The sequence below is a fragment of the Centrocercus urophasianus genome, unplaced genomic scaffold (assembly GCF_019232065.1).
Source record: "Centrocercus urophasianus isolate 14NV4802_14NV808 unplaced genomic scaffold, USGS_Curo_1.0 seq_53, whole genome shotgun sequence".
In the NCBI taxonomy this organism is placed as follows: domain Eukaryota; kingdom Metazoa; phylum Chordata; class Aves; order Galliformes; family Phasianidae; genus Centrocercus; species Centrocercus urophasianus.
The window spans coordinates 1,123,485-1,149,154 of record NW_024885122.1 but is presented as its reverse complement, the minus strand read 5'-3'; the positions used below and the strand labels follow the sequence as shown (position 1 = coordinate 1,149,154).

The window sequence follows — 25,670 nt, the reverse complement described above, 5'->3', positions numbered from 1 at the left end:
CCTTTTTCCTTTTTCCTTTTTCCTTTTTCCTTTTTCCTTTTTCCTTTCCTTTTCTCACCCTTCATTCTCACAGTTTGCCCTCCCCATGGTGCCTCTCAGGGGCTCTCCAAGCAGAGCTCAAGCTGTTTGCTGGCACCTCTGGGTGGGACCAGGACTGGGTCAAGGCTGTTGGTGAAATCTGCTCCTGTGCCTGCTGTGTTTTGGATCTGTGATAGGGTCCTGGGAGACCTGCTGGTGAAGCCCTGATGGTCAGTGGTGGTAGGGCATCCCCCAGGGTTGGCTCTGCTCTGCATGAGAGTCTGTGCTGGAGCTGGTACCAGGAGTCCCAGGAGGTACAGCTGGGGCCCTTGGCACTGTTGCTCTGCAAACATCTCCTCCAGGTGCAAGACGCCCAGCTACAAATAATCTTTAGCAGTCTCTTATGTTTTCCTCTCCCTTCAGCTGCAGCTACAGTTGCTTAGGCCCAGGTGCCTTGAATTAGGACATCTCTGGATACATCTGAAATATCAGACTTTTGCCTGTACAAAGCAGCATCACCCTACTTTGAAGTCCTTATTTCTGTGAGTCCTTTCAGCACTGCTTGCATACAGGGTTTTATCTCACATGATAGCAGTTCTTTCCTGAGACAGCTGAAATTGGATAATACTGAGTAGAAGAAAACTAGTCTCAGAAACTTGGCTCTGATGCAGTTGGACCCAACCACAACAAATGTGGTGCGCAGCAGCACTGGAGTGCATGTCCTTCCTGAATGCATCCAGAAAAGGCAGCAGAGCAAGAGCAGCTTCAGTCTGGGGCAGGTGGATGGGGCCAGTGCACGGCTGGCTCCACTCTGCCACTGCCTTTCACTTCAGGGTGCAATGCCACTGTGTGAAGGATGATTGAGAGCCCTCCCTGTGGGCTGGAAACTGTGTCTGTGCAGGATGGACAGAAGTCAGATGCCGTCTCTGCTAGAGCAGAACCCTGCAGCCTTTGCACAGAAGTCGCAGTAGTGAGGTGGGCACGCAGCACTTAATGCATGGCTTCCTGTCTTCTGCCCTCAGGGTGCCAGGGCTGCACTGAAGTGTGGGCAGCCAGCTGGTCTCACCCGAGATTTCTCTCCACTGATGTATGGGATCTTGCCCACACATGACTGATGGTCTCTATGAGGAATTCAGAGACCCTTGAGGGTGACTGCACAAAAATCAGCACATCTGCGAAGTTGGCATCGTGCTCAACTCAAAAGTCCCTTGGTGTCCACAGAGTTGCTGAGGTTGGGTTATCTGTCACCCACTGCCTACACACACAGCCACTTCTTCCCCCTCCCCATTTTTCTTGTCCTGCTGGAGGAAGGGTGCTGGATTAGAAGGTGGATGGAGTCCCGGCAGCTTTGGAGCAGCTTTGGAGACGGTGTGTCATGCTTATCTTGGTTCATTCATTCTTTCCTCCTTATTGTAAAGCTCATGTGTTCCTTTCTGGTGAGCCAGGACTCCCTGAGGGAGAGGAAAAAAAAAGAAAAAAAAAAGGCAAGTACATCAAATAGTGCTAAAGGAAAAAGCCACCTGTCTGCCCTGGGCTCCTCGAAGGTTGAGTTTTGCCTGCAGCTATCAGGTGTAGAAGGCTGTCTGCTCTGTCTTGTTTCATTTCTTTCCTATCTCCCAGTTTGTCCTCTCTTGTAACCTGCAGGCCACTGTGTTCCTAGCTGTTCCTGTTCTCTGGAGGGAGTGTGTTAGCATAGATGAAAAAGAAGATTTGAGAGTAAATTATCCTTTGGGGATGTCCAGGTTGCTCTATTATCAGACCAGCATCATCACCTCTTAGGCTCAGCTTCTACCTTGGCACACTGACCTGCCAAGTTCTCTGCTCTCCTGGAGGACGTGCCCACCCATCCACTTATTTGCTCTGAGCATGCCCAAGAGTCCTCAAGTTCTGGAGACCCAAGAGCTGCCCAGAGCTGTGGAACCAGGGCTGTGGCCAGAGCTGGCTTTGAGCCATCTGAAGCAGAGAGTTCAAAGCATACCACAGAGCAATCACTGTTTCCCTGGAATGGGTCATACTCATCCCAACAAATTTGATAAGGGAGCAGGTTTGGAGATTAATCCAGAGATTTGCAGTTTTTCCTTACTGGTATGACGTACTGCTGTGCATCAACACACTGTTTCAGGCTTCAGAAGACTTAAGGATCTTTGATATCTACTTGTGTTAGAGCCTTAACTCAGAGCAGGAGCCTGATCAAGCTCATCATCTCTGTCCAGAGAAAGTCCCCTCTGAAGGACTGTGATTTTCAGCCAGAGTAAGGGAAGAAGACTGAAGAGATATGTACCTGTGCTCATACCTTATCCATTGATGTCTTGGTTGCAAAAAAAGAAAAAAAAAGGGGGATTGAGCAGTGAGGCTGCAGTACAGCAGTAGAAGAGAAGCTTCTGTACCCTCAGGGAAGTAAGCAGTCCTCTGGCTTACTCACCCGTGAGCATTGCTAGTGTTGAGAAACTGATGTGGGCATCCTGGCAGGACAGAGGCATCCATTGAGGTAATGGTAGTGTTGCTCCAGGGGTCAAACTCACCCATTAAACACTCAGATGCTCCTGGGGAGTCACTGACCACCTGTGCTGCATCTAAAAAGGAATAAAATCGTCATGAGAAGCCCACTGAGAGACACAGGTATAGAGGAGAGGACCTGGAGAGCAGACAGTGTTTTGGAAAAGAAGTTACACTCAGGAGTGATACCAGAGAGGCTTCTGCAAGCGTTAGTGTGGGAAGCTGGCAGAGGATGGGTCCCCTGAGGGCTCAGCCTCCTTTGGTGCTTCTGTGCAGGGCTGCTGGCTATGGCAGGAGGGAACCCACCCAGGGCATGCAGCCAGCAGAGCTGGCACAGGATCTCTGTGAAGGTGCCTGCCGCGGTGGGTACGTGTGGCGTCAAGTGAGACAGAGTTGCAGGCTGGGTGCTGTGTTTGCTCACAGTGCTGTGGGGCTTCCAGCTGAGGCACAGCTCCTGACAGTGCTCATGGCAGACTTTCACGGCTGCTGTGCAATAGCTATATGCTCTTAGCGGAGCCTGGGAGAGAACGGAGCCAGTGTGAGGCCCATTGGTGGCCTGGATGGTGCTGGAGCCACAACCTAAAGATGCAGGAGCCACAGGCCTTTCTTTGGCACCAGATTTAAACTGTGAGAGTTAGGAAATTATTTACTGTGAGGGCAGTGAGGCACTGGAACAGGCTGCCCTGAGGCTGTGTATTATCCCATCACTGGCAATATTCAAGGCCAGCTTGGATGAGGCTTTGGGCAATCTGATCTAGTGAAAGCTGCGCCTACCCATGGCAGCAGGGTTGGAACTAAGGGGTTCCTAATGTCCTTTCCAACTCAAATCACTTAATGATTCAGGGATTTCTTATTCCTCTCCCTGTGGAAGCCTTTTCATTATCAATTGTTTATCCTCCCTTCTTTCTCTCCTCTAATCTTGACTTACCTTTTCTGTCTCTGCTCCCCTCTGCCCTCTGTTTCTCCTTGCTCATTATCAGTTATTATGTTTCCACTTCAGCTGCAAGACTCCAAACATTCAACCTGACACCCTTGTATAGGGCACTGGCAGTCCAGCTCTCCTTGGCACAGCTTACTTTTCCTACTTTGGGCAGGGAGAGCACAGCCAGCTGCACTCCCCTGGGGCTGCTGCACACAGCGGTGATGCAGCAGGCCAGTCTCTCTCACTGCACAGAAGCAATGCTGGCTCTGTCCTGCAGGCCTGTGCTTTGGGCATCCCATGCTGTGGACTGAGCCAGCCTAAGATAGCCACAGGAGCCCTGTGGTGAGCTCTGCTGTACTGTACTGTGCCTGCAGCTCTGCCCCTCACGTGTGTGCCATGTACCCTAGAATGGCTGGGGAGGCTGCTGGGTTTCCTCATCAGTACAAATGCTCATTGCTGTTTTCCTCCTGCTCTGTTATTCTGGGTTATTTTCAACCTTCTGTTCTAGAAGTGGCTGAATTTTAACAGTGCTTTGTCCTTGGAGCCTGTGCTGTCTTCAGGTATCTTGCAGGACCAGCGCATACCGAGTGTGTGTAGAAACAGAGATCTAGCATCCTCCCTTGCACAGCAGCGCAAGTGCATTTTGTTGTATCACGTACTCACTGTTAAGGTGGCTTCTCTTCTTGCTCATGCTACTTCTTGCTCAGTCTGATGCAGTATTAGGGCATGTGGATGAAAGTGAAAGTAAAGCTAGTCAAATAAAGACCACTGTTTACAATAAAATCTCACCCTTTGCTATCACAGAAACTGCTAGAGCCAGTATTAAAATGGGGAGTCAAAGTTTGATTCAATTCACTCTGCTCTCTTGCCTCATAGAGAGTGTCCTAACAGCTCTCCATTTATTGCTTCCACTTCTTTATTTCCAAAAAAGTCACAGATTTTGCAGACATGTCAGTAGATCATCGCCCAGAACAGAACGCGGTCCCAGGCCCTGTAGAGGATAGAGGAACACCATCATCTTCATGACACCAGCCCCTTTTTTTTCAGTCCTTTCCTTTCATTAGTGAGTTGCCAGGCTCTTCGTATAGAGACTGCCTCAACCCTTGCATGTATAATAATAGTAATTGACCATCTAAGGCAGGTCAGCTGTCTGTGACTCATGAAATCAATCACCAGCTGTTAGGTAAAGTATGTTTGATGCTAACTCTTCTTGCTCCAATTGCAATGCAGGGCTCGGAGCATTGGGTATTTATAGAGAGAGAAACCACTAGGCTGGAAGAGGTAGCTCTAAAGAAAGCTCTGAGAGTCAAGAAAGAAGAAGGACGTGCAGGTACTTCAGAGGTGAAAATGAGTGTGAGCATGTCGAAAGTGGAGATGGCAGTAGGGAAAGCCAAGGAAGTGGCAGGCCAGGAAGAACCAGCAGATGCACATCTGGATACCTGGAAGAGAGCAAAAATGATTGCCAGTCCTGAAGATTTTGAGTCTGTCTGGGAGGATGAGACCTGTGAGAAGGAAACCAGGGAGGAGCCCAGCACTGAGGCAAAGTGCTTGACGTGTGAGAGAGCAGAGGAGGAGTCCAAAGAGAGGGTTGAGGGGGTAACCAGGAGTGAACTGGGTCTGTCCAGGCCACATCAGGAGCATGAAGAGAGACAAAGGGCTGAGGCTTTGGGGCTAGGCCCTGTCCATGGGGAAAGCAAGATGGGCTCTGAGGAGCACGTTTCTGCAGCCTTCAGGAAGCAGGATGCCAGAGCACCAACTGCAATCACAGAGGTCATTAAAATTAAAGTGAAATCCGGTGACGACAACACAGAGACTTCTGCTACACAGAGGATCATCTATTTAGGAGATCTGGAGGGAGAGGATGACAATAAAACACATCTGCTCACAGAGGCAGGAGGACAGCTTGGCTCAGCAGTGAAGCAAGAAACCATGGTGAATAGGGCAGGGGAAGGACCAAGGCCCATGGCATGTCCGGGAGAAAGGTCCCAGTGCAATTCCTCAGCGTACACACAGCAGGAAGCAGTGTCAGAAAAACCTTCTGTAGTGCCAGACCAGCCTGAGACAGACTGTGATGAGACAAGCCCTGCAAGACAGCCAAGACAGCCTCCCTCGGAGCAGGAGGAAGGTTTTACAGTGCAACAAGAGCAAGCATCAGTGAGTCTGACCAGCTGCAAAACACTGGAGGGAGATGAAACCATGTTATTTTCCCAAGAGGTGGGGTCAGATGAGAAGGATCTGCAAAGGTCAGTAAGAGGATTGAAGCCATGCACTCTTAAGAGGGCTGAGGACCCCAGACAAAGCCCAGGACAGAATCCAATTGCAGGAGAGCAGTGGGGCTTGGATGTCTCCACAGAAGAGTGGGGGCTCTCAGAAAGAAGCCTACCTGATGGGGAGGAGGAGAAAAGCTTCACAATGGTTCTACAGATGGAAGAGATAGAGACAAAATTATCCCCATCAGCTGTGCCTCAGCAGAGCTCCCCTCATGCCACTGTGGGGCCGGAGGAGAATGAACCCAGCATTCCCACCCCTGGCACTCCTCCTCAGCAAATGAGCCCTGCAGAGCCAGCCCAGGAAATGAAACCCGAGGGCAAAGACCTGTCCCAGAGTGCCAGCCTTGTAAGAGATGTGGGCACACCTGAGGATATGAACCCCTCAACAGAGGTGGCATGCAAGGAGGCAAGCCCTGCAGTAGGTAAAGAAGCACTTGAGGACATGAGCCCTGTAACAGAGGTGGTAATACCCAGGGATGTGAGTCCTGAATCTATAGAAAAAAAACACGACATGCACTTTGCTACAAGGAAAACATACCAAGATGCAAATCCTATTGCAAGAGGACCACACCATAGCAAAGGCAGTGCAGTGGAGACAATCCTGCTCAGAGATCCCACCACAGGGGAAGTGGTCCAGAACTTAGATCATTCTGCTGCAAAGGGAACCCTGAGAGCTACAGAAGAGGCACTCCAGGAGGAACAGCTTGTGATGAAAGGGCTCTCCCAGAACATAGGGCCCAAATTGGGAAAGCTGATGGGAGGGGAAGGCACGGAACAGCTGCTTCCCAAGGCAGAAGATCGAGAACAAAAGGCTGAGATCATAATAGAATACCTGCCCCAAAAGGGTCCTAAGTCTGGAGGGCTACTCCCTGCAGATACCAAAGCACAAGAGCCAGCCTGTGACTTGGAGTTTAATGCAGGACAAGCTCTGCAAGGCAGGAGCTCTATGGCAGGAGAAACTGCTAGAGACCTTGCTCTGGAGCAGCCACTGCAGTCTCCAGGAGATGCTGATGTCTTGCATTCCCACTCTCCTATAACAGGTTTGTGTCAAGGCAACAAGTTGTACCAGCTCTCAACCTTTATGTATGAAGATGGGGAAGAGGTGCAAGTGAGCAGTGGGATACAGAAGAGAGAGTCTGGACCACTGATGTGTATTGCTGCAACTGAAGCTGTGTGCCAGGAGCACAGAGGTGTTACTGAAGCCCCACTCCTGGGTAGCTGGCAGGACAGTGAGAGCTACGAGAAAACCTCAGTGGCATCTAAGATTAAGATGTTTGAGCAAAGTGAAGCTGAACAAAGGACAGCCCAGGAAGGACGAGAGCAAGCACCTGAGACTGAGACACCAGCAAAAACAAAGGGAAAGATTAATCTGTCACAGAACACAGTTTTGAACACAGTCCCCATCTCACCTCCAGCGATGGCAGATGCTCCAGTGGGATCCATGTCCGGTGTGGACTCCTTTGCCTTCAGGCAAGGAGCTGGTCCAGGAGGCTCCTCCCAGCTCCTGTCTCTGAAGGAAGATGTTTCTGTTGATCTGGAGCATGAAGGAGAAGGCAGTGCTGACCTGGCTTCCTCTGACTCCGGCTGTGAACTCACACTGGCAGAAGCCGTGGTAACTCTTCCAATGAACTGTCCGGATGGAAAGTTCATGCGCATGTTGTGTGGCTCTTTATTTACCATGTTCAGTGGCACCTCACACATCCATTGACTGAGAACAGTTGCTTTGCATCCCCTGTCCTTTTATGTATATGTGTGTGTGATCAGGCTTATTTGCTGAATGCAGACCCGCTGGCCAGTTGGTTCATCGGCTTTTGTTTTGTGACACCTCCCCTCCGCCCAACATTTTGGCTACTTCAAGAATGCCACCCAAGCTTCATGTCCAGGAACAAGAAAGGGAGATGGGGGGTGGCTTAAGAAGCTGTGAGTCCATCACAAATGCACACACACTGAGCAGCAGTGCCCACGCTTCCAGCTTCACCCTTGCATTTCTTACGTTGGTATCCCTTCTTGCTTAGCTCGCCAGCCTTACCCATCCTACCCTGTCTTTGGCAAGCTGGTGGCTGGATGATGAAATAGTTTACTTTGCTCTTGTAAGCACTAGAACAGATTCTTTAGAGTTAATTTCTTAAAACTAATCATTTTCTCTAATCCAGAGCAAATCTCAGGAACCAAGTGGGGAAGAAAAGGATTTATCTGACCCGTCATTAAAATCCACCCTGAAAGAAGAGAATTTAAAGACTGCTGTTCCAGTGGTCTTAAAGGTCTCAGCGCTGTTCTACTAACTGCTTCTTGCCATAGTGTGAAAGCTCACCTTAAGCAGCTGAGGACTATTTGCTTCCAGCTCCTCTCCCCATTGTAGAGCTGTTATGAATGTATTTGTACACGCACACACAAGTGTACGCAGGCGTGTTCCTCTTGAGTTTGTTTGTCACCCTGTTTCTCATACCTCTCAACCTCCCAGCACCGCAAACAAAAGGTGCCTGTGCTGTCAGAGTCAGGGGATGGCTCTAGCTGCAAATGCTTGGACTGTAGCCTGGGAGATGGCTTCCTCTGTTGCATCAGCCAGCTTAGAGCTAATTCTAAAGCTAACAAGGAGCTGATCTCCTAAAGAGAATCAAAAGCAAGTAAATGCATGGGTCTCGATTTCCTATCACTTCATAGCAAAATGGCGAAGGGAATGCACCCTCTGATGGCAGAGTTGAGAGATATGTCCATGCCTGGGGAGGAGCTAGTGGAGAGATGTCTTCCCTTGGCTCTGATCGTGCTGTCAATTATACTGACTGAACACACAGTCTGCATCCCTAGGAGCCAGCCCTGGTTGCACGAGTCCTTTGGAGGGCACTGGGAGGTGTGGGGGGGTGTGATGTGCCTGGCTCTCCTCGGGGTACTGCCCCGCCAGCCACACGTGATGCTCCACTTGGGCTGAGCTCAGTGCAATTGGCACGCTCCTTCGCTTCTCCGCCAACCTACCTGGCTGATGGGACACTTTTCTCATGCTCAGTTTTTCTGACATACGATAGCATCGGCGTCTGAGCTGTTTCTGAATGTCTATTAACAGAACTGTTGTTTTGCATACATCTGCTTTCACCAGGTGCAGTGATGTGCCTCTAAGCTGGCCAAGCTTTTCTGTGTGACTGACCCTTTTTTTCAGTGATTAATTACCAGTAGGCTTTTGGCAAAACTGGATTGAATAATCCTTCTCCCCAAACCCCTGCAAAGTTGCTGCTGTCAGAAAGGTTTCGGTTTCTGTGCTTGAGTTGTGTTTGACTCTACTCTGTGACGTTTGCTGCTGCCTTTTCTCTTCTTCCTCCCCTCTCCTCCATCGGCACAGCTAGTGCTGCCGTGCCATGCAGCGCTCAGTCTCCGTCTCTCTCCTCCGTTGTGTCTCATTCAGAGAGCAGGCTTAAGGGAGGGCACCGAGGAGAAAGCTAAGCCACCTCGGCACAGGGCTCCTGAGAGCGACACTGGCGATGAGGAACAGGACCAGGAGAAGGACTCAGTGTTTCTGAAGGACAACCACCTGGCCATCGAGCGCAAGTGCTCCAGCATCACGGTCAGTTCAACCTCCAGCTTGGAAGCAGAGGTGGACTTCACAGTGATCGGTGACTTCCATGGGACTGCCTTTGAGGACATCTCCCGGAGCCTGCCTGAGCTAGATAAAGACAAGAGTGAGATGGAAGATGAAGGCCTGGTTTCCTTCCAGCATACTTTCAAAGTAGTTCCTGGATTGGAAGAGGATGGCAAAACCAGGGAGAAGGTTGCCCAGCCCAGCCCAGCCATCTCCCAGCTAGAGGTACACAGGGAAGCTGTTCCTCCAACGTTGTCTTGGTGCTACCGTCTCTCCATGTTCTCTGTACTGGTGCCTGGCATTGCCTCATTGGTGTGCAGTCCCACGTCAGTTTGGAAGAGCATGCTAGCTTTCATACAGCCCTGGGTTTCTGTCCAATGTAACTGTTCTACTGTCATGCATGCTGTTGTCTGTCTTGCATGGTTCACTCAGTTTGGACAGGTGCATGGCACTGTCTTGTGTTTTGTGACTTTGATAACCAGAAAAGTCATCTTCACCTCTTCATGTGCTGTGTCTGGCTGCCTGCCCTGCCCCTTGCGTCACTGCGGCACATCAGAAGCTGGAAGGGTGTGTTCTGTGTTATAACCACTGGCCCTGTCCCTGTGTTTTGCATGAAATTTGAGCGTGAAGAGAAATGTGCTGCTAACTAACCTGTTTGGTAGTGCCTGGTTGGGAGAGATTGACAAAGTAGCCTGCCGGAGCAGCCCCAAATGTCGTGGAGTGTTTATCAGCAGGGCTGAGGAAACTGCATGTGGCATGGAAGAAAACTGCAAGCAGAAGTGGAACATGTGCCTCTGAGAGAGGACAGTAGGGCCAACCCCACCACAGACAAAATTATCATGGCCTCTGGTGCAGGCACAGGGTTTCCTGTGTGCTCGGCTCAGTCAGCGTTGGCTGCAGCTCCCAGCCCCGGCCAGGTGGGTGCTCCTGCAGCCCCTGCAGCATGAGTCCTGCCCTGGATCCAGGAGAAAGCTGCAGAAGAAAGTGAGTTTTCTCTGAGCCAGGCCTTTTGTGGGGCACTGTGCAGCGGGCTGCTGGGCCACAGGCTTGGCTTATAGCCTCCATGGTGCTGTGTGACCAGTGCTGGGCAGGGAGCACAGCTGACTCAGAAATGCTGTGAACTTGCTGGAAATTTGTCTCCATTCTCCAAGTTAGCCTCCATTTGACAGGCAGTTGTCACCACAGATGTCAGGGACTGATGCAGTAAACAGAAATACCTTAGGTCATAAGAGAGAGAGGTCTGTTGGGTCTCACATGCTCTGAAAACCAGTTTATCAGTGGTATCTGTGAACCTATCAAAAAAAGATTCCATAAAAGCCTGGAGATGGAGTACTGGGTCTAATTTAGAATATGTCAGTCATGCAGGGTGCTTTGTGTGGTAGCCATTAGCCTAGGATAGTGGCCTGGGCTCTGCTCATTGTTCAGGTGAGGCTCAGCATGACACTTGCAGGATATCACATGCAGGTGGCACTTGCAGAAGATTCCAGGGGAACTGCTCATGCAGGCTGGTTCAGGAGGAGGCCTGAAGTGTCCCCCATGCAGAGCTGTATCTCATTGCACCCTGGGAAGCAGGGTGGTTTGGAGCAGTGACTGACTTGCTGTGCTTTTTCTGCAGTCACCAGCCCCAAAAACGGATGCTTTAACAGTCAGCCTGGGGCCAGACACAAAGAAGACCGAAGATGCCTCCGCTGCCCACCAGATCAGCACCCCAGAAGCAGCCCAGGTGATGCAGCTGCGTCCATCCTCTCATGGCCCCTTCTCCCAATGGTTCTGCAGAGCCTCTGTTTAGCAAAACCTGTCTGCATGCAGCATTGCTGTGAGGGCCAGTGGCTGAGAGAGGCCACTGGGGTTCTATTCTTGCACTTGTCTTGCCAGAGTCCCCAAAACATCAAATCTTGTCCAAACATATCCTGCGTTTACTTTTTCATGCAGGCACCATTGAACCCAGCCTCTGCACCCGATTCCCTTACCCCATCTGCCATGTGACAGCACGTGGGGATGTCTCCAGAGGGCGATGGGCCCATGTGTGTCGCTTCTCTGGCAGCAAGGATGTAAAGCACCGTGCCTGCAGATGTCACCCCTTCACAGGCACTTCCAAACTCATTGGCCTTCCTTTGCCTCTGGCAGGTGGAAGGAGGCATGCCTGGCAGCGGAGATGTATCAGCCTCTGTTCGTGCTGTCACCACAGAGACCACACCAACAACCTCAGTAAGTGGGACTGGCCCCTCGGGGTCCCACACCTGCCACCATCCCACAGGGGCCTCCTACTGTGCGGAGGGAGACCAAAGTAGATCTGTTGCTGGGGTGGGGAGGGGACGTGAAGGCTCCAGGGTGACCTGCTCTGCTCACCTGTGTGTTGTGTTCAAGCTCACATGCCTGTGTGGTCTGATTTCAGGATAATGCCACCAAGCCTGGGAAAGGGGCTGGTCCTACGTCAGAGCTTTGCTCCGTGTCACCGGTGAGTGAGCACTGGAGGGAGTCAACCCTGGGCTGGGGCTGGCAGTCAGGGCTGGGCAAGGTGGTCAGATCATCTCCCCACTGCAGAGAGAGCTTTTCTGTATGTCTGGGCTTGGGATAGTTATCGCCAGCCCTGGAATAGCAGGTACCCAGTTGGAATCTGCAGCACCTTCTTCCTTGCTGTGCTCTCTATTGTGCAAGGCAGAAACATGCTAACATGCTCACCTTTGTAGCTCTGTGCCAGTGGAGAGGTACTGGAAGTTTAGGGCCTGGGGACTAGCTGCTTCTCTCTGTCATGCAGATCAGCAGCAGCTCTGCTGGGAAGGAAGTGCTCACCAGCATATTCAGTGCCACTGCAGAAACCCTCTCCACTTCTACCACTACCCATGTTACCAAGGTAAGAGCATCTTCAAACAGGGCAGCTGGGGAGGGTCTGATGAAAGCCACTGGAATTTGAGGAAGTGGATTCATGCTGTGCCTAGTACAGAGGAAGATGCCTTTCTCCTCCTTACAAGCTGAAAAAGTGTGTGCTGACCTGTTGGAAGTCATCAGCTGGCACAGTGCCCTGGCCCTGCTCAGCCTAGCTGTGCTACCCATCCCATTCAGCCAGATGCAACTGCAGGAGACTTCAGACAAGGATGGCCTGTGTTTGACAGGCATCAGGTGCTCATCACCTGCATACCATCCACATGGACTGTGCCCGAGTGCCATGCCCACCTGTGTGCCTTGGTATATTGGGAAGGAAGGGAGTCATTAGGTAGAAAAGGAACTCAGTGTTTCTGAAGCTCTGTGCCCTGAAGGCATCAGCAGGGATGGAAGTGACTGTAGTAGACTGCCACCAGTATGTGCGCCACTCCCTTGTCCACGTAACTGGTGTGTGTGAATCCAGACATACCTAGAGCCAGGGCCCAGATGCCCCCTGCCCAGAAATCCCACAGCACAGCTGCCAGGTAATTCACATCAGTGCTGGAGCACCTCACCTTATCTCAACTATGTCTGATTTATTACAGCTGGAGCAGCTTAAGTGGGGGCGGGGGGGAGGGATAGATGACAGAAAACTAAGGAGGGGTAGTTGCATCAGTGGATCTCACCTATGGCCACTTCATTCCCAAATAAAGTACACATAAATGAAATAATCCAGCAAGAGATTTGAGCAAGCAAGAGAGGTGCTCAGTACCTGCTGCTGGCCCTTTTCCTTACACATCTCACATTCGTGCTCCTGCCCACTTCTGCCCTACCTGTGTCATGCTAGCTCTAACCATGCGCTACATCAGGTTTAGTGGGACATACAGGAAACAATGCAAGGAGATCCTAAGATTATGTTGGCATTGTCTCTTCTCTGCTGGGCAGCTATGTCTTCCAGAAACAACTTGCTGGGTGCCATCTGTCTCCTCTCCCTCACGTGCAGGCATAGGCAGCACTCATGGCTTATGAGTTTTATCATCTGTCCTGTGACCACGTGCTGCAGGCAAGGCCTTGAATTAGGCTTTTTGCCCCAGAAACCTGTAGCCTGCAAGGTGTGGGGATGAGGCAGGTCCTGGGGGGTGCAAATGAGTGCTGTTTCTTCTTGTTGCACAGACTGTGAAAGGAGGATTTTCAGAGACCAGGATAGAGAAGCGCATAATTATCACGGGAGATGAAGATGTGGACCAGGACCAGGTAGGAGCAGTTGTCTGTGTCCCCAGGACCATGCGGTGGTGCTCACAGAAAACCCCAGTTCCATCTCAGAATGAGGGATGTCAGTCAGCATGCACTTGGCCTGTCAAATAGCAGGAATGTTTGGCTTTTATCAACCAAGAGCTCCCAGCCCAGCCCCCATCAGTACCTGCTGCAGAAATGAAGCAGCAGTAAAGATTGCATTTCAGCACAGAACCCAGCTATGAGCTCACCTTTTAATTTCCTTAAAATACATTTCCAGTTGCCTTTTCCCCGTTGAAATATTATGAAGTGACCCAGGTTCTCCCTTTTTTTCCTGCACAGTCTCACTCAGGGTTGATGCACTCCAGGAAACCTTGTTTTGCATCTTACCTCCTTGACAGAGGAACAAAAAGCGACGAACTTCTGTAATGAAATATCAGATATTGGTACAGATCTCTCAGGTTGCAGGGTCATTTTCCTGGGACCTAATCCTTTAGAATTTGTTGCTTGAAAACAAAATTGAAGCTCTAAATTATTTCAAAATGATCTTGAGCAAGCTCTAAAGTAATTCTTAAATTTTTTAGAACTATAGTAATAAATATAAGAAAACTATCTTAGGATTTTTGTTTGTTTGTTTTTGGTTTTTTTAGTAGAGTTTTTCTGCAGAGAATATCTGCTGTTCCTTTGCTTGGGTTTCAGTAGGGAGCTTGGGACATTGCATATCTCTACAGAAAGACAGCAAGTAAAGGGGCGAGCACATGGCCTCCCACTGCTGTATGAACTTGTGGTCAGTAGTGAGCTCCAGTCTTTTCTGCCAGGCCATTACATGTAGGTTGCATTTTGAATCTCTGCATCTGTGTCTGCTAGAATCCCAGTCGACTCCAGCTGCTTTCTATCCACTGGCTGAGAGCAGTATTCATACCAGACTTCAGGAAAGTGGCAATGAATGCTTTCATCATTCTGGTTTCTAGGCACTGGCTTTAGCAATCAAAGAGGCAAAACTACAGCATCCTGACATGCTGGTAACCAAAGCTGTGGTATACAGAGAAACAGAACCTTTTCCCGAGGAAAGGGACAAGAAACCTCAGGTAGGTGGAGAAGTTATCAGGTGCAATTTATATTTGCTGTGTACAAGATGTATGTAACTGTACAAGTGCCACAGCACGTCCCTTTCTCCATATGGTGTGGAATAACACAGCGGAGTCCCTTGCAAAGGTTCTTCACTGGCCCAGTCCCCCATGTGACTGCATAGGCAGAGCATGCATTTCCGCACTGCACGGGCTTTGCTCACGTTCCTACTCAAAACGGCCGGGGCACATTTCCACAGCTGGCCATGACTGATGTTTGGGACTGACTCCACCAACTGCATAGGAGTGGCAGCTCTTGGCCAGTGCTTCCAGTGTGACTGACTGCAGGCACAGCCATGTGGTTGTTCTTAGAAAGCCAGCACCACAGTCACCAAAAGCAGTGCTGCAGATGTCCTGCTTGGCAAAGCAGTCAGAATCATTTGCATGTGAAGAGGAAGGACTTGCTTGTCCCCCTGTGCAGGGAGTGAGAAAAGTGATACCCATAATGAGAAGCTTGGCTGCAGGTTCTGCAAACCCATTCCCAGGATTTGCACCTTCCCACACAGGCCTCAAAGCAGACACAGCTCTACACGCCCTCTTTTCCAGAGCAAAGCTGGCTTGAGGAATCCTGCCCCACTCTTACCCCCTTACTCTGACCCCTTTGCTCCCCCATAAGAGATTGTCTCAGCTCTTCTGCAGCGGAGCTGTGGCACAGCCCAAAACACTTTTGTATCAGAGCAGCTAAGAGGCAGAGGAGCATGCTGAAAAAGGGAAAGGAGGTTTGAAAGGCAGCTGCACTGCGTGTATGAGAAGCTCCTTAGCCTGCCAGACCGTAGGTGCATTTTGAGAGGCATCTTGGAAATGGATTTGGTGTTTATCTCCCTGAAGAGAGGTCTGTCTCTCTCTATGAAGATTTTGAAAGGCAACTTCTAAGCTTGGATAAGTAACTGGCTCTGTTGTACAATAAAAAGTCAGAGAGGCTGCTGCATCTGTCTACTCTCACCTCCTTTAGCACAATATGAAGAGTCCAGATGTTTCTGTATTTCTTAGGGAGCCACCTGATTTTAAGTGATGGCTTAAATAAAAGAAGCCTTTAGCAGTGATCTGCTGGTATCTCCTCAAACACCAACATCAGCTCAGTGGGCTGAGAGGTCCAGCTAATGGCCAGAGGTTCTGGTAAAGAAATACAAACTGTGGCCTGGAGAGTTTGCAAGTTTACTGTCCACTGCTCTCAACAAACAGGAACCCTGTTATAGTCAGAAGGTTACTGCACCCCATGACCAGTCATTTCCATTTGCCTTGTACAGGAATCCTGACCAACATGTTCATGAAGTCAGCATCGGTATTTGGACCCGGAGGACAGTGAAGAAGGAGCCTTCATGCTGGATTTGTCAGCAAAACATAGACATCCTGGCTGCAATGTTCATGGCTAGAGACAAAAAGTTTTTAAAAAAGGAATAGCAAATATATATATATATACATACGTACATATATATATATATATATATAAAAACAGGAAACAAAACGCATCCTTGCACTGCTGCTATATGCTGGAAATGAATAGCAAGCAACACACCAACAAAAAAATACAACCCTCTTTGCAGAAAAAAAATTGAAGAATTTACTGGATTGGTGATAAAATAAGATTTAAAAATCATAATAACAACAGTAATACAATAAGCCACCATCTTGCATGTTACATTAAAGGATACACAATCATGAGTTCATTTGTTGCACAGTGAATGAAACAAAAACTGCTTTGCAACAAAGCAAGAAATAAGCAAACTGAAATCAGACAAACACAAGCAGAAGCAAAACCATTCCCCACTCTGGAAAGAAGAGAGAAAAACATTGAGTTTATTACTTTAGAGTTATTTTCCAATTTGGAAGTGTGGTTTCACCCTTCTCCTCGTTCCATGCTGGTTCTTTTGCATCTTTTGTGGTTCTGTTAACTCTTCCCCGTCTGTTCCTTATCTTCTTCTCTGTGCACTTGTCTAACCTCTTGTTCTCTGAAGGTATTTAAGGATGGAGTTCAATTCAAACAGAGCAAATGACATGTATATGGTTTTTCATTTATAAAAATGCAGCCTGTAGGGGTTTCATATGGATGTGCATTTAAGTTATGTATATTATTATATATAACAAGGGGGAGGGGGGAGGGGAAGAATACTGAAATAATCAACAGTGCTGGTAAATATGATGACATTTTTAAATTATTAACTATTTGACTGTGGTTGTTGTACTTCGAGGCTCTTAGATCACAATGGGACTCCTTGTCCTTCAAGAAGAGAACGGGGAAGGTATCAGCCACTGCTGTTTGGAGGGAGAAGGGGAGGGGGAGAGGTTGGAGCCATCCTGTTGACTGATCCACGTGGCAGCAAGAGCTCTGGGTTTGCTGTTTGGTATGGGTTGTTTGGAAGTGGTCTGTCAGTGGTGAGTTGGAAGGGTGCAGAAAGAGGCTCATGCTGCTCCTGCGGCCCTGGGTAGGGTCATCTCCCTGGCCACCAACCAAAAGCATCAGAATCAGCTGGAAACAAGGTGACAGCTGCAGGGTTCATTGCTCCTGTCCGGCTCACTGAGCTGTGATGATAGTTGGGTTGTTTTGGATTGTTTCCAGTAATGGAGTTACTCGAGTTTTGTAGTAGGAAGGGTTGAAGGCAGAGCAGTTGTTTGACCCCATTCCTGCTGCCCTGGGTGTGATGGAAGGGCTGCCTGAGGCATGGCGGGTTGGTGATGGTGCTGGAGGATGATGGCAGTTCTTCCCCAGCCTTGCCTCCAGGTGCTGCCCAAAGGCATAGAGTGAGGAGGTCTCATCAATGAAGAGCATCCCAAGTGTACAAGGCTGGGCAGCAGAGCCCAGGCCCTGCACGTAAGGAGGCACTTGTCAAGGTGGTGTCAGTGATGCTGCCTGCCCCACAGCCTGACAGCTTGGCCTTTGGAGACAGGCCTCCTCTGTGGCTGCCTTTGGAAGGGGATAGCAAGGCTAAGCCCAGGGCCTTGCACACTGTGAACCAGGTGGTTAGGGTAGACTTGGAACCAAAACCAGAAAGGAAAGGAAATAAACAGGTTTCTTTTTTTTTTTTTTTTTATTTTAAATTCTATCTCCTGAAGAAACAAAAGGGGCCGCAATTCTGCACCATTTTGCCTTTAGTCTCCCACCCTTCACACAGACTGTGCCCAGAGACAGGTGTGGTTAACAAGTCCTGCCATGGATTTGAGGATGACAGTGAAAAGGAAGAGCCTGAGCCATTAGGGTGCTGTGGGCAGACCACACTCAGGTCTTCTGGTCTCTGCAGCCTTGGTTTACCAGCTGCTTGTCATGATGTCCCCACGAAATCTGTTCTCCTTCAGGTTTATCAGTTTCCCCTGCAAGCATGGAAGACCTGAGCACAAGCTGCTTGGGCAGGGGACAACTGCTGGCTGATGCCAGTACTGTCACTTTCCTGAAGAGGTCGGTGGTGGTGGTGGCTCTCCCTCAGCTTCTGTTCGAGTGTGGTCACCTGCTTGTGACCTGCTGCTTTTAGAGATGAGACCCCCAAGCCAGAAAGAGTGAAGGCAGTTGCAAAGAGGCTGCTTTTCTCTTTGCTTTTTAAATGCACCCAAGCCAGCTGTCAGTAGCAGTTGCACTTTCAGAGACACCGGGTGGTAGAGGACCTGCTCTCAGTGCCTGCGCAGGGCATCCAGCCCTTCTCGCATATTAGCAATGGCCCACACACTGCGCTCGTTGTTCTTTGGCATACCATGACTCATACTCAGAGGAGCTCACATGGCCTTCATACCCCTTACAGCCACCCACTGCTACTCTGAAGCTAAGATACCTGCTTTTGGCATCACCTTTTTGGCACAGTTATCAAAAGAAAGGTTACTGCTCAAACTAGTGGCCTTATACAGTTAGAGTTGACTTGACTACTCTAGAGTGGACTCAGATGAGTTATGTTTGGAGTGAGTGGATCCCATTCTGTGGTTTCTGCAGCTTCTCTAAGGGTGATGATGTTTAAAAACTAAATTAGAAAAAAGCACCAACAAACAAATAGGATGAAACCAAACTGCTGAGCTGGGGCAGCTCAGCACCGCATGTTTTCTTCCAGAGGCCTTTCTGCTGAAAGCGGCGGGAGACATGAGTGCCTGTTTTTACCCAATCCCACAAATTTATTCCAAACCTGGCCTGCAATTGCATGAGTAATAATAACAGTAACAATAACAGCAATGTTTATATTTGAAAAGCACCTTACCAGCCAACTGCAGTGCTCTGTTGTTCCTTCACTAATTCCCCTTTTCCCTTTTTCTTCTTCTCCCCCCTCCAGTCATGCTCCTTTTCAGTGCTCGGTGGTGTATGCGTGTGTGCTCACTGTTCTTGTATTCAATAAAAGTGAAATAAATGTGTTTGAGGCTAAACCAGCTCTGTGACCTTTTCAGACTCTTTCCCACCAAAGAGAATGGGCAGACGGGGCGGGGGCTCCAGCCCGGGGCTGCATAGCAGGCTGTCCCCTGTAGGTGCTGTATGTAGCTGTTGGTTGGTGATGCTGCGTGGCTGCCTGCCATGGGGTGTAGGGTTATCCTTTGGGGTTGGAGGTTGCCATTCAGTGTCAGCGTTAAGTGGGTCTCCATTTTTGCATTCTGTTTCCAAGTTACCCTTTTAGGTTACGGTTGGGTGTTAAGGGTTACCTTTTGGGATATGTTTAAGGCTACAGCTTTGGGTTAGTATTAAGGGCTAGGGGTTACCCTTTTGGGAGATGGTTGAAGATTACCCTTTTTGGTTAGAATTAAGGAGCATGGGTTAATATTTTGGGTTGTGGATACAGTTACCCTTTTGGGTTAGGGTTACAGGTTAAGGTTTCTCCTCTCATGTTAGGATGAAGGCTCACCCATTCAGGGTTAAGGCTAGCGGTTTGGGGGTTACCAGTTTGGATTAACAGTTACCCCTTATGTTAGGGTTAAGTATTTGAGTTATTGTTAAAGGTTACACTTTTGGTTCACGGCTAGGCGTTACGGAGCACCCTTTCGGGTTCCGGTTAAGGGTCACTCTTTCGCGTCGGTGTTTAATCGTTAAGGGTTACCCGTCGTTAAGGATTACTGCCACGGGGGGCGGGGGGCGACGCCTCTGGGGAGATCGGATGGGAACAGAGGCAGGACCGTCAGGGCGGCGCGGCGAGCAGCTGGGCTCCTCGGTCCGGGGGAGCAGCGCAGCTCGGGGACGACGCGGAGGCGGAGCGAGAAGCGGCCCGGAACGGCCGTGCGCGGCGCAGGGGGCGGCCCGGCGCAGTGCGGAGCACGGGCCGCGCGTTTCCGGCCCTCTCCGTCCGCGGCCGCGCGCCGCCGCTCCCGCTGGTCATGGCGGGGCCGCGGGCCGACCCCGAGCTGGCCAAGCGCCTCTTCTTCGAGGGCGCCGCCGTCGTCGTCCTGGGCGTGCCCGAGGGCACCGAGTTCGGCATCGACTGCAACAGTTGGACCGCGGGCCCCCGCTTCCGCGGCGTCAAGATGGTCCCGCCGGGCGTTCACTTCGTGCACTGCAGCGCGGCCCGGAGCGGCGGCGGCGCTGAGACGGGGCCGCGCGCGGGGCGCTTCCTCTGCCTGCGGCCGCGCCAGGTGCGCGCGCTGCGCTGGGAGCCGGGCAGCGAGGAGCTGCGGGAGGCCGCGCTGGAAGAGGAGGAAGCGCTCGGGCGGGACCTGCGGGAGATGGACGCGTTCCTCGGGCCGTACCCCTACGAGACCCTGAAGAAGTGGATCTCCCTCAGCGGCTTCGTCGGCGAAGCGGCGGTGGAGCGGCTGCGGCCGGAGAGCGGGCAGATCTCCGCCTTCTCGGAGGTGCTGCCGGTGCGGGCGGGGCGGCACGGCCGGGACCGCGCGGGGCAGAAGCTGCCCCCGTACGACGCGGGCTGCGGGAGTTACGCCGAGGGCATGGCGCGGCTGCCCGAAATGCGGCCGAGAGCGGGCACCGAGATCCGCTTCACCGAGCTGCCGCGGCAGACGTACCCCGATGGCGCCAGCCCGGAGGAGATCACCAGGCACAGCATGGACCTCAGCTACGCGCTGGAGAAGGTGATCACGCGGCGCTACGCTGGCCGGCCGCAGGAGCTGCTGGGTGAGTGCGCGGCAGGAGAGCCCCGCGCGGAGCTCCGGCCGTGCCGTGTCGTGTCGTGCCGTGCCGGGGGCGGGCGGGAGGGTGCTGCCCGGGGCGCCGGTCGGCTCTACCGGACCGGGCGCCGCGGTGCGGCGCGGAGGGGCCGGGAGCACGGCTGGGCTGCAGAGCGAGCTTTTGTTTTTCGCGTCGTCCGTCGTGTTATACGATTCATTCTTTGTCGGAATTACTGCGCACACGAGTGCAGCGCTCACTCCCTCCTGTGTTCCCATCCCTGCGGCTCGGGGCCGGTGTCTGCACGGCCCGGCACGGGGGATGCACGCTTGCAGAGCGCCGGCAGTGTCTGTGGGATCTGCGCACCGTTGAGGGCTGCAGAAGCGCTCCGGTAGCTCCGCACGCTGAGTGCCGGCAGCGCCGCTCTGCAGAGCTGGCAGTCACAATTAAAAGCCCTGCCCGGTTATGATGTGCTTTCTCTCCAGATGGGAGAAGAGCAGAGCATTAGGGAATAATCAGTGTTGGCAGCATCGATTGCCGTTTGCAGAATAGCTCAGAGGACAGAATGTTGTTTGTATGCCTGAGCTAAACCTACAGTTTGTGCAGTCATCTGCAGAGCTTTTTAGAGGATGTGTGCTTTGGTTGTACTTCAGTTTATGTGTTTTGTTTTATTTTTTTTAATACGTGCAGCTGAGTTGCAGTTTGCTTTTATCTGCTTCCTGATTGGGAATGTATACGATGCATTTGAGCACTGGAAAAGGCTGTTAAACATCCTATGCCGTTCTGAAGAGGCCATTGCAAAGTATAAAGAGCTTTATGCCAATCTCATCTTCGTCCTGTATCACCAGCTGAATGAAATCCCGTCTGATTTCTTTGTGGACATCGTCTCCCAGGACAACTTTCTGACCAGCACCTTGCAGGTACGGCTGTGCTATATCTTGAACAGAGCAGAGGGCGTGCAAGGCATTGAAACAAATTCAGAGAGAAGCTTCAGGAGGAAGTAAGCTGCTGTTGAGTCTGCCAGAGATAGGGAAGCCTGTGTCCTCTGAGGACACATACGTTTCCTTTTACTTTTTCCTGATGTTGCTCACACAGAAATGCCCTCGCTCGTCATCTATGAGCTTGATCTGCTATAATGCTTTGCCTTTAGCAGATCAATCATTTGAAGCACTATGGACTGGAGGTAGTCCACATGCACGTACCAGTGAAGTGAGGCAATGAGAGATGAGACTATCAAAGGCTATTCTGCAGCACAGAATGAGGACTGTGTCTTCCTTATTATGTTTTCCTTGAAAATAGTACTGAAGGTGATCTGGTACATTTGCACGGGTTTGGAGTTTGGGAGTGGCACAACTGACATGACTGTGTGGAACCAGCATGCTTTTCCTAAAAGTGATTTGGGCTTTCAGCAGTGAAGCTGAACATCTCTGAGAGGGGCTGAGCATGTGCAAAATGATGTCTGTTGATCATTTTTTTCCCTTCCAAATACCATTCATTTAAAAATATGTAGCTTGGCGTAAAAGAGTGCTGATGGTTTTCGTAGAATCATAGAATCATAGAATGGCCTGGGTTGCAAAGGACCACAACACTCATCCAGTTCCAGCCCCCTGCTGTGTGCAGGTTGCCAACCAGCAGACCAGGCTGCCCAGAGCCACATCCAGCCTGGCCTTGAATGCCTGCAGGGATGGGGCATCCACAGCCTCCTTGGGCAACCTGTGCCAGTGCCTCACCACCATCAGGGTGAGAGACTTCTTCCTAATATCCAACCTAAACTCCCTTGTCTCACTTTAAATCCATTTCTCCTTGTCCCATCACCATCCACCCTCGTAAACAGCCATTCCCCCTCCTGTTTATCTGCTCCCTTCAAGCACTGGAAGGCCACCATGAGGTCTCCCACAGCCTTCTCTTCTCCGAGCTCAACAAGCCCAGTTCCCTCAACCTTTCCTCACAGCAGAGCTGCTCCAGCCCTCTGCTCATCTCAGTGCCTCCTCTGGACCCGCTCCCAGAGCTCCACGTCCTTCCTGTGCTGGGGGCCCCAGGCCTGGACGCAGTGCTGCAGATGGGGCTCACAAGAGCCGAGCAGAGGGGGACGATCGCCTCCCTCTTCTGCTGGCTGCCCCTTTTTCATGCAGCCCAGAACACAATTGGCCTTCTGGGCTGCAGGCGCACACTGCTGCCTCATGTCCAGCTTCTCGCTTTTGGTCAGCCTGAAATGTGTGCTCAGTGTGCACAGAAGTTGCAGTGAAACCTTATTGAGCTGAAGGCATAGATAGCATTTAAGAAGCCTTTCTGCTCCTGCCAGCTGTATGCAAAAGTGAAGATTTCCTGAAATTGTAGAATCACTCAGGATGGAAAAGACCCTAATGATCATCAAGATCTTGTTCATAGGGTATTTGTGGTTTCCTACCTGCAGAAACACACTGCTTGTGCTGAGACAGGCGTGGGCAAATCTGTACTTCAGCAGTAGTAAAACTAGTTACTCCCAGTCACTGTAACTGCTAGCAGATCAGCAGTAGACTGAAACTTTAAATCTAAGGAAAAAGTGATTTTAAAAATAAAAAACCATAAGCAAATATGCCAGTAAATCCCAGCAACAGAAGCTCAGTCCCAGCAGGAGCAGCTGTGTGCCTGGAGTGTCAGAGGTGTTCAATATAAGTGAGCAGTGCCTTCCCTTTCTCAGGGAATGGCCCCATTTCTCTGCTGGGCACTCCGGGTTCTTGCTGTGCTCCTCTTTGTTTTTTGAGGTGTTTGTTTTTAACTTGCTGGATGAAGTGATATGAGAAGCATTGCTTTAATCAAGCAATTGATTTTATTTGCCCCCACTGAAATTTTTAAGAATTTAGGTGCATAAAAGTCTTTATTATTATTTTTATTGTTTTATTTTCTTTTACCATTCCTTTAGATGACTGGAAAATCTGCTTCTATCTACAGCACACTCACAGAGCAACTCATTCACTAACCCTGTGAAATGAGAGCAGCACAAAGAATGCAGCAGCCAGCTGTTCCTTCCATGCAGTGGGAGTTCTGCAAGCACTCTGTCTTGCTGGTTATCCTCCCAGTTCAGGGGCACCTGAGTCTTTTGTGCCCTTGGATTTCATCTGCTTTTGTTTTTTATGTTGGCTGATGAAGCGGATGCCCTTAGCGTGGCTGTGTTGCCTTCAGTGATTACTGTTAGCCCCTGGCAGCAGTTACCACTTTTCTGGTAGAAAAGAAGAAATTTGCCTTTCGGTCAAACAGAGCCTCTCCTGTGAGGGGTTCTGCAGTTCTTAGCTCCTGTGGGGTTCCCCTGATGTGCTGAAATAGTGCAGGGGACCTCTGGGACTTTTAGCACTGGATATGTGCAGGTGGACTGCAAGTGTGCAGTGGGATGGAGGGGAATGCATGGTCCGAGCGTTCAGCTTTGAGTTCAGCAGTTCTGTTCTGGGGAATTTGATCTAAGGCAGGACAGAATGCTGTGTCCTTCATTGAATATGCAACCCTGACAGTGTTTAAAGGGGGAAAAAAAAAAGATAGATGAAATAAATAGGTGTTGGTGATACTGTATTACAGAACTGCTTTGGGAGGTTTCATGATCCATCCATCCAGCTGTGAAAACCCATGGGTGTAGCCACCTGTTGGCTTTGCCAGCTCATGCTGTGAAGCTGCCCACACGGCAGGTGAATTCTGTGCTTTTCTTTCCCTCCTGCTCACATGGGGATCTTTTACTCACAGCTGAGCAATGAGCATATTTCAGAATTCTGTAATACGTGTCTAATCGCATGTATGCTGCTACTTCAAACAAAGTTATGGCCGTAATGTTTGTAGCGCCAGCTGGAGGCGGGATGACTGTAGGATGAGAGGGGAATGTGGGATGAGAGTGCAGGCTCTGCTTAGGCCGGCCCAAACAGGTTTGGTTCCCCGGAAGTCTCATCCTTTCCTGGTGAACCTATCTTGCAGCGTTCCCTGCCGCATCCTGTTGATGATGCACAGCATGTGCCACAAACCTCACTGACATCTGCTTTGTTCTTTCAGGTGTTTTTTTCCTACACGTGTAATGCTGCAGTTGATGGGGCCTTACGGAAAAAAGCTGAAAAATTCAAAGCTCACCTAACGAAGAAGTTTAAATGGGACTTTGACGCAGAGCCTGACGACTGTGCTCCGGTGGTGGTAGAGCTTCCTGAGGGTGTGCTCACAGACTAAGCCAGGTGCTCGCATAGAAACAAGCAGCTTTTTAAAAATCACTTTTATTCCACACCCTTCTTAACTTTTCCAGCTTCCAAGTCATTTTCTCTTGCTGCTCTAAAGACAGATTTGGAAAAACCAGAAGGATTCCTCACCACGTGAGAAGACCAGAACTGTTGGAGCTGTTTGAACACAGCCACATGGCTTTGGACACCTTGTTTTTCTTCTAGCCCTTCTGCAATAACTTCTCATTCTGTACTGAGCAGCTCCTTGCTCTGGTCTTATCTGTCTGGCTGGAGGTGATGCATCTCACACCTGAAGCCTGTGCTGCTCCTGTTTGATGCCTCTGGAGTGAGGAGGGTAAGCTCACATGACTGGTTATAGCCTTCTGCAGCCTGAACCCAGGCTCTGAATGGAGAACTTCTACTCTTCCTGGGCTCAAATTACAGGAATGTAACCAGAAGCATTACAAAACTGTGCCAGATTTTTAGCTGCTTAATTATGATTTATTGCTATGTTGTGGAGGAGTACTCAAAGCTGCAACAGAATTCATCCCATTTTATACCACTAATACTGAAATATCTTTTCCTCTAATTCTGTTGAAACCTTTTGTACTTACTGCTGACACTCTGTTTAGCATGAAATAAAAGAATGTTAACAGTTTGATAACATTCATTACTGGACAATAGTCACCCAGGTTTTGAAGCAGAGGAGAACTAGCTTGAGGTGTGTGTCAGACTTTTACATGAACTGTACCCTTCTGTTTTGTTGTAATCAGAAACCTTTCACAAAAGATGGTCTCTTCTTTCTCCCCATCTTCCCTAAGGTGGGTTGTAGGAAAACTCTGTGGGGCTCTTTAGGCCTGCAGTCCGCTCATTAACCTTCTCCTCTGGTAGACTTCTTCAAATGTTTGTCTGTGTGCATATTGAACAAGATAACACTGCTTGTCAGTCTTTTGTAGTTAAAATAAATCTTCTTATCTTGGTCTTGTCTACAGAAA

The 25,670-nt window shown here is 50.1% G+C and overlaps 2 protein-coding genes across 8 annotated transcripts in view; both read left to right on the top strand.

Moving 5' to 3' along the window:
• The window catches only part of EPB41L1 (erythrocyte membrane protein band 4.1 like 1), a 68,717-nt gene extending 49,883 nt beyond the window's left edge, over positions 1-18,834 (top strand). For 5 of the 7 annotated variants that reach the window (XM_042835463.1, XM_042835467.1, XM_042835466.1 and 2 more), the window contains 10 exons: positions 4,667-7,318; positions 7,860-7,967; positions 9,101-9,499; positions 10,890-10,997; positions 11,402-11,482; positions 11,670-11,732; positions 12,033-12,128; positions 13,310-13,390; positions 14,341-14,457; positions 15,744-18,834. In XM_042835463.1, coding sequence (XP_042691397.1) covers positions 4,667-7,318; positions 7,860-7,967; positions 9,101-9,499; positions 10,890-10,997; positions 11,402-11,482; positions 11,670-11,732; positions 12,033-12,128; positions 13,310-13,390; positions 14,341-14,457; positions 15,744-15,752 — 3,714 coding nt within the window. In that variant the 3' untranslated portion in view covers positions 15,753-18,834. The remainder of the gene's footprint in view (positions 1-4,666; positions 7,319-7,859; positions 7,968-9,100; positions 9,500-10,889; positions 10,998-11,401; positions 11,483-11,669; positions 11,733-12,032; positions 12,129-13,309; positions 13,391-14,340; positions 14,458-15,743) is intronic. The other 2 variants (XM_042835468.1, XM_042835469.1) reach the window with 2 other exon arrangements.
• Positions 18,835-19,767: 933 nt separating this feature from the next.
• On the top strand, positions 19,768-25,666 carry AAR2 (AAR2 splicing factor). Its single transcript, XM_042835480.1, has 3 exons — positions 19,768-20,518; positions 21,200-21,429; positions 24,521-25,666. Exons 1-3 carry the CDS (start codon positions 19,768-19,770, stop codon positions 24,686-24,688), a joined length of 1,149 nt encoding a protein of 382 aa, XP_042691414.1. The 3' UTR covers positions 24,689-25,666.
• Positions 25,667-25,670: the final 4 nt, after the last annotated feature.

Excerpts from the sequence above, each read along its gene's own strand:
- AAR2 (XM_042835480.1), top strand. The coding sequence starts at position 19,768 with ATGGCGGGGCCGCGGGCCGACCCCGAGCTGGCCAAGCGCCTCTTCTTC. Across the intron at positions 20,519-21,199 it reads CCGGCCGCAGGAGCTGCTGG|CTGAGTTGCAGTTTGCTTTT; the intron begins GTGAGTGCGCGG and ends TAATACGTGCAG. Across the intron at positions 21,430-24,520 it reads TTCTGACCAGCACCTTGCAG|GTGTTTTTTTCCTACACGTG; the intron begins GTACGGCTGTGC and ends TTGTTCTTTCAG.